The sequence below is a fragment of the Bactrocera dorsalis genome, chromosome 3 (genome assembly GCF_023373825.1).
Source record: "Bactrocera dorsalis isolate Fly_Bdor chromosome 3, ASM2337382v1, whole genome shotgun sequence".
Lineage (NCBI taxonomy): Eukaryota > Metazoa > Arthropoda > Insecta > Diptera > Tephritidae > Bactrocera > Bactrocera dorsalis.
The window spans coordinates 122,135-136,422 of record NC_064305.1 but is presented as its reverse complement, the minus strand read 5'-3'; the positions used below and the strand labels follow the sequence as shown (position 1 = coordinate 136,422).

Genomic DNA, 14,288 nt, shown 5'->3' with positions numbered 1-14,288 from the left:
ACACTAATGGCAGCTCGTAATAGCAAATAAAAATAAGGAAAAATTTCAAAAGTCATGCTAAAGTTAAGTGTTGCACAGTTGTTGTTGTGGCAAACGAGGAAAATGAGCAGAGAACAAGAGCGCTTTAAAAATTTAATACACACATACATATGTATGTATGTACGTCCCCAAGCCTATTGCTCGACCGCCTGATGGCAAACAAAACAGAAACAGAAAAGAAAACAAATCAAAAGCGAGACATCCCAAACTACCAACCCACAAACAAATAAGTAAACAACGGCCAACCATAAAAACTAACAAATAAGCGAACGAAAGTCAAGTGCTCTTTTGCTTTTTCGTGTCGCTGTTTTTAATTCCTTCGTCTTGATTTTTTAAGAAATCAAAAGACAACAAAAAACGCAACCGCGCAGTTGCAGTTCCGCTTGCCACATAGCCCGAAGGATCGGCGGCGTCAACAGAAAGCCGCTGTTATCACACTTTGTCTATACTTAAGCATAAGGTGAGCCGCAATTCCAGTGCTTACTTGAAAATCCACAGACAAATGTGTCTATATTTTTTTTTTTTGGGTTTAAGGTGAACTTTCTGAAAGTGTGTAGAACTACATATTTTACTGATAAATAGTTCTTTAAAATTTATAATTCAAAATTCGGTTGCCGAAAGCTATAATAAAGCTATCTTTCACAAATACAAAAGATTCCTTACGGGAACTTTGATCTCTCAGTTGCTTTGGCAGCTATATGCTATAGTGGTTCTAATTCGAATGTTTGACAAAACGGAACGGACTCGAACTGTAAAACCGGCAGCCTACAAATTACTTCAGGAATGTTTTCTACCGCAACAACAGCATCAACATGACATTTGATGGTGACCTAACCAATTAACCAGTTACCAGGTGTCAATTCTCACAACAGCCGGTTCTCCGATACCGCAATCACGCCGAATTTCAGTCGGTCAAGGACTGTTATTTCAACGATCTAATATTGTTTGAGTACTTTGGTAAGAAAAAGTGCAATAGATACCTATTTGAGGTCTCTAGTATCAGCCAAAATTCTCAGCAGGCTCATTTCTAATTGAATCGTTAACGCAAAAATCAATATGCAGCAGAAACTTTATCAATTTACTTTTGAGTTAATCAAGCTTAAGCTGGAATTCAGAAACAATTCAGCGTTTCACGAATTTTAAAAACTTAAGGCTGAAAGGAGTTATTTAAACAATTTGTTGACAATTTATAAAGTTTAATTTCCAAGACGAAGCACCGAAACGGGTTTAAGCGATACATACCAACACATAAGCACAAACACATCTCTGAGTCGGCTAACACATGCGCGCGCTGATGGCAGTTACACCCTCGCACACACATCCAATAGCCTTGCGAGTCTTCATTGCGGAAAAAACTTTTGTTGATGCAATTGTATTTACTCACAGACACACATACATAGGTTAGGGTTTCATATGTGTGAGAATATAAAATTACTTGACGGAATTTAGAATAGTTCTGTGGAGCCTCTGCATAAATTAAATAACCGAAAGTGAAAAACGCCATTGTGGACCTAAAGTGTTGCCTAAGTATGTGTACAAATACCTACACAGATGCATCGACGTGCTTACAGTGCATACATATGTATGTGTATGTATGTATGACCTTATGTCACCAAATTTTAACTTCAAAGTGGAGACCTCACACACATGTGGATTTTCGCTCATATACATACACATAGGTATACACATACTCGTATGTATGTATGCACATATTTTATTAAGGTAATTTCTACTTCTTGTAGCGCTGCGCCAGTTTAGCCGTAATTAAATATTCAAATTTCAGGTGAAACGGTATAAATTACGCGCGTACATCCAATACATGTATATGCCACATGTATGTATGTTCGTATGTATTGTGTGAAAATTATTTGTGACACTGCTTATGATTAGAAAACATATTAGAAGAAAGAAAACAATCTAATTATTCCCTTTGTTATTTCTTTTCAGGATATATGTATGTATATGTATTGTCGAAATGTCATGGCAATTAAAATGATAATTAGGAACACTTTAGAACTTCTTTTTTTAATTGGCAGTGTTTGGCAAAGTTGTTGTTTATCACAATTTGTAGATTTCGTAGTACTTCCCACTTTTTATGTGCACTTCAGTATGCTCTGCTTGTTTATATGTATGTAATAGCATTAATTTGTCTTTGTCAGCCATCCATTGGAGAAACTTTTCCATTCACACAAACTTAACCCTTTCACGACCGTTTTCGATTTTCCGCATTTTTTCTCAAATGAAATTTAAAATTTACTAAATTAGAGAAAAGTTTCTTTCATTTGTGCTGTAACAGCCATGTTCGCATCCATTTACTTTTTGTACGGAATAGTTTGCCAAACAGGCGAGTAATGGCCATTACGAACGAACCATGCCAATGTGAAGGTTCGGCTAGCTGCCCGCCACTGCGGCTCCTGCATGGACGTCGTCAACGTCGCATACTAACACTGTTATGCACTGGTCCAACACGGACAACAAACACAGCAGCAAAAACAACAGCAAATACAACAGCAAAGCGCTCAAGGTCGTCAGACAAGTTCGCTGTACACGCAGAGAAATGAACGGATGGAAGCCGTTAATGAGGGAAAGAATGAATGAGTGAATAAAAAGGCATAAAGCAACAGCCGCCACAATCACACCACTACCTTCAGCTATGTATGGTACTATATATGTACAAATATACTATAAGTATTGCGCTGTGCTATCGCCACACTCCTATCAAAGTCGGGTTTTCATCCGGCCTCTTTGGGCACGCTGTGAGTTCTTAGTACTCGCCATTGCATCACTGCAACTCTGCACATGTATACATATGTATATACAATTTAGTAAGCAAACAGATGAACGATGCAAGAACATATGTACTTGTACATAAAGAGAAAAAAAAACACGAAAAACGTTAAGGATAAAAGAAATTTATAAAATAAAAGCAGAAAATGTGCACATATCAAAGGAATTATATTCCGCTAAGGCGAATTTTTTAGTTATGGGAGCAAAATTTCATTTCTAAAATGTATGGGTGTGTATTTGGAGAGAGCACAACGCTTTTGGAGACTCAACTTGCATCCACAACTTAGCTAGTTGCTGCTCCAGGACGTTTATCCAAAAGCTAGCTGCCTTAAGGCCTACATATTTACTAGCTCCTTCAACTCTATTCCTTTATTTCTATTTTCCTATCTACTGCACTTACATAAATAAGCGGAAATTAAATGGTTTGCAAATTGGCGGCTCGCAGGTGTATTTCTAATACCTTTTTGTATTGTATTGCGTTTCCACTTTTTCCTTTTTGCATTATTTGCGTTTCCTTGCGAAGTTCCGCATATTATGTATCTCTGCGAATTCGTTAATTCTTCTGCAGAATTCTTTTCGCACTTCTGGCACATTTTTCAATTCGCACTTCGTTTAGAGTTTTTTTCTTTTTGCAGTAATTATAGTACACTTGTTTTATTGCTGGATATTAAGTAAACACCCTCAGAGTGCCTACGCAAACGTTTCTACATTGTATGTACTCGTATCAATTCGTGAGCATAAGTCCGCCATTTGTTATTGTTATTGCTTCCTCAATTTCGTTAAAATTGCACCTTAACTCATTATGATGTCATTCTCTAACACTTTTACGCTTTCGAGTTCCAGGTATGAACTAGATATGACCATAAATTCCTAGATTGCAGCTGCAGCTACTTCTGATAGAATTAGGGGACTCACAACTTGTTAGAACGCATTGTAATTTGTTCCATAAATTTTTTGTTGGATCACATACAAAAATGAATTTACGCCATTACAATTCTCAACGCTATGTTTTCGGACCGTTGTAAGTTATTACTTTATGAGACTATATGAATCCCGTAAATAACTTTTGTATCCTAAAGGAAGCACACTAATGCGGATATACAGATGTCTCCTAGTGGGCAATCCAACAAAAGGCAAAAGGATTTTTAAATGAGAGCATAAAAAGCTTACAAGAGTCAAACAAAAATCAAAGCGGAAAGCATACAGAAACGAAACGAAGACGAAAACGAAACAAAGCAAAGCAAGTTAAACAAAAGTGACCCAGAGAATTAAGGGGATAAAAAAGTAATTACATGTCCGAAAGCATTACAAACGATGACGATAATTGCTAAGCCTTTCATAGCCGCATAGAATTTAAAAGTGAAAAGTGAAGGGAGAATAAAAAGACAACATATTCCCGCTCACAACCTAAAATCTACTTAAAATCGTAATTTTTAATTTACAGTTATTCATTATAACAGTTATTGTATTTAACTTTTTTTAGACGCTTTTAGGCTTCTAGTGGCTAGCTTACGCATATATAACTCTTTACGGTCTCTCTGGGCAACGCAATACCGCCTACTTTTTGGACAACAAAAGGCTATAAGATTAAAATAAAAAATGTGTATACTTAAAGGCTGACGAGGCGGAATAGTGGGCAAGATAAATATAAACCAAGTTTTGATCCTGACGCCTTGTGGTATCATTACATTTTTTATTTTACTCCTGGACACGGAAGCAGCAAACAGATCAAGCACCAGTTAGCCAAGGCTTCCACTGGAACAGCCTTCAGCTTGTGCAGCAACCAATACTGTCATTTCCACATGAAATCGGAGCAGCCAATCACAGACTCCAGCTGTGACTGCGGTGCAAAAGGATGGCCGGCGGAGAGCATGGGCCGTGGGCACAGTAAGCCGTACAAACAAAGATGGTCGCATGGAAGTGTTATATAAACGGGCTAAAATGCTGACGAAGACACCGCCCCACCAGAGATAGCCACCGCAACAGCAGCTGTAGCCGAACTGCGGTCAGCCAGAGGGAGATGCTAAGGCGCTGGTTGTTGGTAAATGATGAAGGCTCGCTGGTGCGACCAGTCCGAAATTTCACAAGCATGGCTGACTGGGATAAGAACGCTCTGCTGAAGGGTATTATATGAATTGCACGCTAACAACTTTAGTTGTTTTGGTGTGACGGTGGCCCTGTCAAGGGAATCAAAAGGATTTCAGGCGGCAACAATAAACCAGAACAAAAACCAAAAGTAGGGAAAACAACAAGCAAACACTTGTCATAAAGTACAAGTTGAATGAGTTAATTTTAATTGTATAGAATAGGAAAATAAAAGCGACAATATAAAATATGGGAAATTATGGGTTAAATCGGCATTTTTCGCAACATGATATCGATGTCGATGATATACAGATTTTTGTTTTACAGACTAATAACTAAATGAGTTTGCCACACATGGTGTTCAAAGCAATTACAACACCATTTCTGCATCTATTTCATACTCCAAAACATTACTTTTCCACAAAGGCCATTTTTTATTTGGACTTTCTTTTTTCGCTCTCTTCCCATTTCTTTATGTTATTGAAATTAGAATTTAAAATTTTATTGCTGATCGATAGTTAAGATAAGAGCACTTTAACTTGAGGGCTATAAATTTCCCCTTGCATGTTGTGAATGGTGTACTGAGTGCGTTCACATGTTTCTTATAAAGGCTGTTGAAATATCATTTATTGGTCGTAAATGTCAAATGTCTTACTAAAGCTCAATTTAACTGTGACGACTAACATACAATAAAAAAAAAATATGTAACAAATAATAATTACCTTATAAACATCACCGTATGTGCCAGAACCGATCTTCTGTATGAGCTCGTATTCGTCCTGTGGATTGCGTCGTGATATATCTGAACTAAGCAGATTAGCAGCATTATGGTGGGCGTGTGCCATATTGTTGCTTTTGAGTATAATCACGTAGCTGTCTTAAAAGCTCCAAAGCCGAGGAGCAGTATGAGCACTCAGTACAATTTATTTATTTTATTTGGTAAGATTTTTTTTGTAATATCATTAAGTTGAACTAGACGTATTATTAAATATCTTTAATTTATTTTATTGTACTTTATGATTTTTTAGGTAAATTAAAGGTATTTCACTAAATTTTTACAAATATTGTCACTTGAAGCTTGTACAATTACCCAAGTGATAGTTAAGCACTGTGAGGAAATGAATATCAAAAAAAGTTATAGTCACTGTCTGAAATATTCTATAGCAAAAACAATATTCTCTAATAAGCCAAAATAACAAGTAAGCGCCACTTCAACACTTTTTGAATACGATTGTTTAATCAGGAAACGAACAACTTAAGTATGTGTAGCCGCTGTTACTTGTGTAGCCACCACCTGCTCGTTACTCGTCGCAGATCACCACATAGTCACGGCGTCAAATATTTGCACAACACAAAATAACACTTAATCAGCCTTTAATATTGGTTTGGTACGATTTGATCTACTGTGCAAATAACTTTGTGAATGTAGCGTTTTTATTTTTTTTTTAATTACACTACCCTTCTGCTGATATATTTTCACATATCCGATGCTCCTATCATTTGGAAGAGCTTGCGTAATTGCTCCCGAGTGAGAATGTTTCACACATTGAGAATTATTTGGACGCACTAAATCCTCAAAGGAAGTGTAAAATGTAAAATAGTATGGCATACGTAATACGTGTCAAATATTGGAATAACAACACAACTTTGACAACTTCGCAGAGTTGGATTTCCACGTTTAGCTTCGCGCACCACTAACCACACGAAGTTCCACTTTATAAGGAGTTAACGCAGTAGCAATGGTGAGAGTTTGAGGCAGAGAAACAAAGAAAGTGAAGGACGGAAACCATACACTACACACGTATACAACTTTAATAATTTTACACATATAGGCTTTAAAAACGTTTTGGCGAATGGAAGAAACACTTTTGTACTCCGAACAGCCCACACTAAACATTTTTTTTTTTTCAATTTGCCATAAGCCTAAAAAACTATACAAATTTTAAACAGAAAATTTTACGATCTTATTATTGGAAATTCACTTCGCACAGAAAACTACACAAGAAAACATGGAAATAATAATACTGACAGAACTACGGAATTGCAAGACTTTGAGGCAGCAGCCGCTGTCTGAATAGGCAGACAATAGCGGAGAAGATGGTTGAAAAAACAGGGCGATGTCGCAGGCACCACTGCTGCTGCTACTGCTGCCACACAGTCGTTTTAATTTTTTGTATTTTATCTCCAACGCATTTTACACTTTCTTTACATTTGTACAACACTTTTTCACTAACACATTAGTAAAATGATTTTTCTGTATTTCTAATTTTTTACTTGTTATGTTTATAAATTAATTGGAAATTGAACATTTTCCACTAGATACGCGACGCAGCATAGTTGACGACCACGAAAACAGCGAAACGAATTATTAACAAATGAGACGATGGATATCGCGCTGCTGCTATCTTGCCTTCGCTGTCGACGTTTTGGTGCTGCGCTGTCAGTGTCTCGTATTTGACAGCAAATTGGGTTTCTAACTGCACATTTATTTACGATTGCATGGAAAGATCGGTTTTTATTAATTAGCGTAATTAATTTCAAAATGGAAATTATGTATTTTTGTAATTTTGAAATGAAAGTATAATAAAGTGTAAGTACTATTCCTTTGAAATACTTGTAAATGTTGAAAATAATCAATGTATTACTTGAAATTTTCTGAAACTCCACATATAGAAATTTTGGAAGCAACTACTGCGGCATCTACCGGTCAAGTTTCATTTTTTTTTTTTTTAATTTTTAGTACAGGGTGTTATAAAATATTAACAATTACAGCCAAACAGAAACTTGAATCAGAGAATGTACAATATATAAAATGTAGAATATATTCTACATTATCTGCTTGAAGTGACCGAAGACCACCTGACTTTTTCAAAAAACTTAAATATTATTATTAATAAACAAAACACGTTGTTTTGTAGTTTCGCTTAAAAATCCACCAGTTTTTATTTTTTCCTGATACATATTCGCTTTAATAATTACGTTATTTGAACATTTATTTGTGTTTTCGTACTGTGATCGTTTGATTTGTAATGTGTACAGTTTTCGTGATTTAAGGTGTTTTAATTACAGAATTAAAAACTTATTACAAAAGAAGTTCTTAAAAAATTATTTACTTAAGCTAGATAGTGAATATTGCACGTTTAAAATAAACAAGAATTAAAATTATAAACTTTACAAATTTCCCATTTTTATGGTTTACAAAATTTAAAAAATATGGTTGGAATTTTTATTATTTGTTAAAACTGTAACTTTTGATAGAGACCTAGTTAATATATTGCAACAACAAAATGACTATAACTTAAAAAAAATCTTACCATGAAAAAATATACAAATAAGTGAAAATTTTCTTTACAACAAAGTAAGTGAGAATAGATTCACAGAGAAGTAAAAAATATAACAAAAAATAGTTAGCATTTAATTTTCGACGTAATTAAGATTTTTGTACCTAAACTCTTTGCAATGATCAATTATGTAGTTTGTCGTGTGCGAGTATTCGAAAATTTCTAAAAAAGCTAGAAGTATTACATGAAATAACAGCAAAATAAAAGGTTAAGTGTTGGTAACCGCTCGACCTGTCCCTCAGAAGCTTTGTGGATAACTTCGAGTGTTTTCCTTTCTTTCTGCGAAGCTGTTACGTTGTGCTGCGTCGAGGCTATTGTGACGGATCATAGATGCTTGCGGATGTTTGTGCATTATGTTCGCTTTCATAATTTCCTTATACTGCGATCCGCAGCGGCAGAATTAAGTTTCGATCTGTATTAATAGTCAGAAAAACACAAATTAGTATATTATCTACAAAAATCTTTATGTTTAGCGCGTTTTATAGCAGGAAACAGAATAGAATTGAATGCAGCAGCAGCTAACAACGTTCAGATATTTAATACTTAAGATTTTGCAAATTCGAATGAAAGTGTTAAATGGTTTGAAAGAACAAAACGCATTAGAATCCGTTTCCGGTCCAACAAATAAAATAACACAAGGACATGAACTCACAGAAAAGTTTTCATACAGTATACTAATAATTTTTTTGTTTGAGATTTACAACACAATTTCGAATTGAAATTTAGTTTAGAAATTAATTTCAAATTTACCAAGCGTTTTAGTAGCAAGCGAAAAGGGCAAGTACAGTTAAGGCACAAACCATGCTTTAAACCTGGACCATTATCACAACTTCGATTGGTTAGCACTTGAAAAACAAGCAAAAAAAAAGCTTCAAGGCATCATTCAAAGATTGGTATTAGCTTCAGAGCAAAAACATCCAAGTATTGAAGCGTACATTTTCGGCGTTATTTGTCAGACAACTCAACACTTTAAGTAAACTATTTCAAAATTATCGAACTCGGTGAACACATGCAATTGGCTTACCTATGAAACAAGGTGCCGAATTATGCAGTACCTTATTGACTTTTATAAACTTCTGAGCATTGAGTACAGCTTGATTTTTAAATATTATGGCTTCGGCGGAAAATATTTACGGTTTTTGAGTTCAAAACTCATGAAAATATGTATGTATGTATAGTATATGGCAACTTAAGCTTGCACGAAAAGCTCGTGTATATAGCCGACAGTGAATGATTACAAAATTGTTTTCAAACTTGTTACTGTTTATAGAATGGTTAGTTAAGCGTGGAATTGCTGGCGTTTTTAGCTCTATTTCATTAGAAGTCATCGTCCTGTGCATGGGTTAAGTGCGGTTTGGCATTATTTTGCGTTATAAACAGTTAGATGACAAGCGTATGTATAGCAGATGTTATATACCATAAATATAATAAATATGTATATGGAAACCATTTACAACTTGAGATTTTGAAAGCAAGTTTTATATGAGTATGCCTTTGTTGACCTTTTGTGAGTGATACAATTTACAAAGTAGAATCAGTGTGACAATAAATATGTGGCAAAATATTTTCGGTTAAAGGAAAAATTATAAGTTACATAACTAATTTTGATTTCAAAGCTTCAGAATGTATTGATACAAAAAAATCCATTTTTGGTTTAAGTGAAGTGAATAATGACTTCCTATGAACATTTTCAAAATAATATTATTTATAAAAGCGTTTGAAGGGTAAAAGTTAATTTTAGCGTACAGTTTTGGGTTTCAATGCGAAAGCGTTGCGAGTTGAGAGTTTAGAAACAATTTCGTAAAAGCCGTAAAAAGCATAATATTCAACTTCTCTAGCTTTAATATTTGTCTTTGTTGTTTATGCACATAATTGAAGAAATATGATATTTTTTATATATTATGAATTTTGAAAGAAAAGTTTTCTGAAGTACATATTTCGCATAAATTAAAAACATTTCAATCGATGTATATTTTAATGAAAAATTCAAAGTTTTTATGACAATAAAACTTATGAGCGCTAGAAATTCAAATATAAAGTTGACTAGAGTATATCTTGTTCTGTGAGTACCGGAAATGAGGTCCTGTGTTTGTGTTTGACGTATTTTATTTGGAAGTACAAAAAAATTAAAAAGTTTTTCATACAGGATGTGGAGAGAAGAGAGAAAATTAAAAAAAATTAAAATTAGTAAAACTATGCTTCCAACACACAATCACCATAATCTGTTTTGACAGCTCAGAACTCTCGACCAATTCTGCTCGCCAAAAATCAGATTATCAAATGTGTTCAACATTTATAATTTGTTACTCACAATTCCATTGAAAGCACTGTAGGATTCGGACACGCCTGTGGTGCGCGTATGTGGCATTGTTTGTGGCAGATCAAATTGCAGTCGCGACATTCGTAACCCTGCTTGCCCGGTCGTCGCGGGATGGACTTCATGCAGACTTGGCATTGCAAGCCGCCACTGTGGAAGCAAAAAGCAAATTTATAGAAAATTCATCAGAAAGACAAACGAAAGTTACGTCGACGCTTACCCGCTCAAATGTTTGGCGATAAAGGTGTGGTCATTGTAAATGTGCAGTTTTGTGCCTTTGCGACGCCACCTGGGCCGTTGTGCGATTGCCAGCGGCACAATGAAATGCCTGGGAGAAAATATAGAAAATGTACGGATAAGCACTTAAGATGTGCGAGTTAATATACGAGTGCTCGACAATTGACTCACCGCTTCACGCCATTTTCGATCGTCTCCAGCACCAGCGTGGATGCTTCATGCACGTACGTTTTGTTGCTGGCTGACGAGAAACCTGAGATTGCGGACGATTCTGAAATTGAAGATTGCCTTGAGTGATCAAGTCGTGACGAACCAGCGCGTAAGCCTGTGTATTTTCGTTGTTTTGTATAGTTTGAATAGTTTCGTTTATTTACGAAAATAAAATTAAGAAAAGCGTGCAGTTTCGAAGTACCGAAACGAAATTATAAGTTTAGTTTCAATTGTTACACATCATTTACGATAAAATACATTTCACCAAAGATATTTTCAGGGTGTTTCCATTTTTTTGCAGCAAAAATATTGTTAAGTAACACAAGTAGTGGTAGTAATATATATAGCGGTGGGTGAAGGAGTTCGATTATCCAAAAGTGAACAGATTTTCCCATTTTGATTTTTTTCGTTTTTTTTTATTTGTATTAAAACAAAATCGCCCAAAATCATAAGATGGAAATATATGAAATTAAAAGAGAGTAAAATTAAATTAATAACATATATGGTTTGAATATGCACATTTCAATGCATTAATAATATTTTAAATTAATTAAATCAAGCGGTAAATTAAATGTTAAAAATTTTGACGCGAACCCAAATTAAAGGAGGCGGAAGGAAATAATGAGTTACAGTGTTTTGTTAGTACGAAATTGATATGCATGTGTGTGTATATATGTTTGCGTGTGTATATCATGAGGATATGCATATTTTAGTATTACACATGTACATACATAAATATAATATTGATTAAGGGGTCATACATACATACAATTCATATTTTCGGCGTTGAAGTAGCATAGTTTTCGTGGTAGCGTAGGTTAGATTAGGGAGTGTGTTTGGAAAAGAAAGACAAATACGTATACAGTAGAAAGTGTTAGGTTAGAGATAAAGAAACAGAGATAGACAAAACAAATAGGACTACTTAGTACAGTCATATGTATGTGGATTTAATTACACAAAAAACTATAAAAACAGCAATAAGCTAAATAATACGCCAAAATAAATTTAATTACTAATAAGCAGTGCATTTTTGAAATCCGCATTTTCAAAAATTTATTTAAAATTTGGGTTAAGCAACTGAAAATAATGAGTTATAAAATAAAACCAATAAAACATATCACTGCTATAAAGATTTATCCCAAAGATTTATAAAACAGTTCCTGCCAAACGTAAAGAAAGCTTCTAAAGTAAAATAGAATAAAGTAAATCCAATAACGGCGCTTAAACTAGACACAATTTTTCCACACATAAATAGTTAAGAAGCATTATGAAAGAGAGCGAGTGAAAATTACGTCCACACAAGTGTTAGATCAAGTACCAAGTGGTTGGTTGGAGAGGTGGGTGAATGGTAATTACCAAGTGAATTGCTTTTAGACAATACAGCACGATCGACAGATAATGAACGTGAATCACCGTTAAGTGTTCCTGTTGGGGTGGTACCGTTATTATTGTGGGACGGCGTCAAAGCGCCACGATCAGCCGAATGGGTGCGTGTTTTGGATCGACTTAAACGTTTTTTTAATGTTCCAAAGAAATTTCGTTTCTTACTCCGTCCTCTCTCGTCCAGCTCAGCGCTGCTTAATGGTGTGCTAGTCGCAGCACCGTTGCGGGGCAAACTATTGCTTTGGTAGCCATAATTCTGTGAACTGTTTGTAGCCGAGTTGCCATTGTATGGTGAGTAGCCATTGTGGGCCTGTGGTGAGGAAGCGGCATTCGGTTGACCAAACTGTGCAATGAAATGAAAAACTTAACATTAATTTACAACGACAAAAACATCAGCTATATGAGCTTTGAACTTTGTGTATTTTAAGGTATGCTAAAAACTTTTGAGCTTATTTTGATTCAAATTATAATCACTGAGTGCTAAACCTGACACACTTAAAGTACACAAAACTGTTTATTTTTAGTGCATTCAGTTTTAATTGAAAATCATTCCAACAAGATGTTAAAGCATTTTTAGCAAAATTGCAACATTCGCAGCGTGCTTTCGAATAAGAGAACAATTTTGGCATACTCACCTCGGCGCTGGACGCAACCAAAGCGCTGCTGTTACCTGATGCCACACCCGATTCATCTAGGGACACATCGTTTGGTGGACATGAGTCTGTGGGGCTAGCGGTTATGTCCGTCGCCACCGAAATTTCCTGTTGTATTTGCTCGATATCCGCTGTCGTATTGGCGGTGGGCAACGATTCGCTCGTATTGTCGTTTAATGGGGATTCTAAAATTTGTGTCACCGCACCGTCGACTTCTTCTTGTGGTGACTCTTTAACTTCGATTCTGCCGTCCTTATTCACTTCAACCTATTTCCGTTGCAGACGAAATTTCGGTCGGAAGCGGTTTGACAGGTTAATTTTAGTTAGAAAGCGCATTGAATCATTAGAGTTATAAGCAATTGAAGAAAGCGAGCCAAAACGAAGAAAAAATACGTAAACATATGTAAGTTCCTTATCTACTTTTTAAGGTTATGTACTCAACTATTTCAAAAACTAAATAAATATAATAACTTATGCACAAAATGAGTGCAGCTCAAAAAGAAATATTTAGTTTTGTTTATGTAAAAAAGTTGTATAATAATGTTAAAAATAAATAAATGAAACGGGTTTAATTAACAAAACGTGAATCGGTATGCAGATGCTGAGAAACTTAAATACAAATTTACCTTAAATGCATTTGAATTGTTTTGGTTCTATTTGTTTTGACGTTGCGTGATGGTGCAATATGAACGAATCAGGAAATAATTTGATTTTTCAAAAGCGTTTCGTAATGTGACGGTGAGAGAGCGGAAGTGAGCAACATGAAAAACAAAAATCAAATTTAGCATCGAAATTATTCGAAATTAAATAAAAAATTATATCAACTGCTTGGGCGGAGATTTGACATTTTAATTTTTAATTAACGATTTAATATGAATCTCCGCCTGAAATATGTATGTATAAAGCACACCATTTCTCCATAGGCAGCTAAAGGCTTAAGTGAGATTTAGAAAAATCGTGAAAGTCTAGAACTCACCCTTTGGACGCTATGTATAATTAATGTGCTCTTGCTGGGTTGTCCGGTTGTTGACAGTGCGCCATCCTGTAAGGCGCGCACAGCCGCATCAGCTAAACCGGCGCCGCTCTTCATGTGCTCGTTAATGACTGGAGTGCTGATCTTCAAGGCCTCTTTCAGTTTGTACGGTTTGGGTCCAGCGGGTATTTCGGCACCTTCAATGAACACAAAGTCCACAGTGATGGTGCCACTCACCGGATTCGTCTCATACGGACGCGGCT

At 35.4% G+C, this 14,288-nt stretch overlaps 2 protein-coding genes across 21 annotated transcripts in view; both read right to left on the bottom strand.

Annotated features, from left to right (window-relative positions):
- Positions 1–7,339, bottom strand: part of LOC105228109 (mitogen-activated protein kinase kinase kinase kinase 5) — a 75,776-nt gene extending 68,437 nt beyond the window's left edge. For 2 of the 11 annotated variants that reach the window (XM_019990961.3, XM_029550971.2), the window contains exons 1-2: positions 7,186–7,337; positions 5,634–6,019 (exon numbers count right to left, since the gene is read on the bottom strand). In XM_019990961.3, the coding sequence (XP_019846520.2) occupies positions 5,634–5,756 (123 nt within the window). In that variant the 5' untranslated portion in view covers positions 5,757–6,019; positions 7,186–7,337. Of the gene's footprint in view, positions 1–5,633 lie in introns of all 11 variants that reach the window. The other 9 variants (XM_011207748.4, XM_029550969.2, XM_029550970.2 and 6 more) reach the window with 9 other exon arrangements.
- A 479-nt stretch (positions 7,340–7,818) lies between these two features.
- Positions 7,819–14,288, bottom strand: LOC105228111 (uncharacterized; the record flags this gene model as incomplete). Of its 10 annotated transcripts, XR_007422107.1 has the most annotated exon segments (9): positions 7,819–8,664; positions 9,277–10,335; positions 10,564–10,719; positions 10,790–10,897; positions 10,978–11,131; positions 12,373–12,742; positions 13,035–13,319; positions 13,679–13,705; positions 14,029–14,288. XR_007422107.1 is itself a non-coding variant. In XM_049451036.1 (8 exon segments), coding segments are annotated over 8 exon segments (1,409 nt in total), but the record flags the coding sequence as incomplete, so codon positions are not given.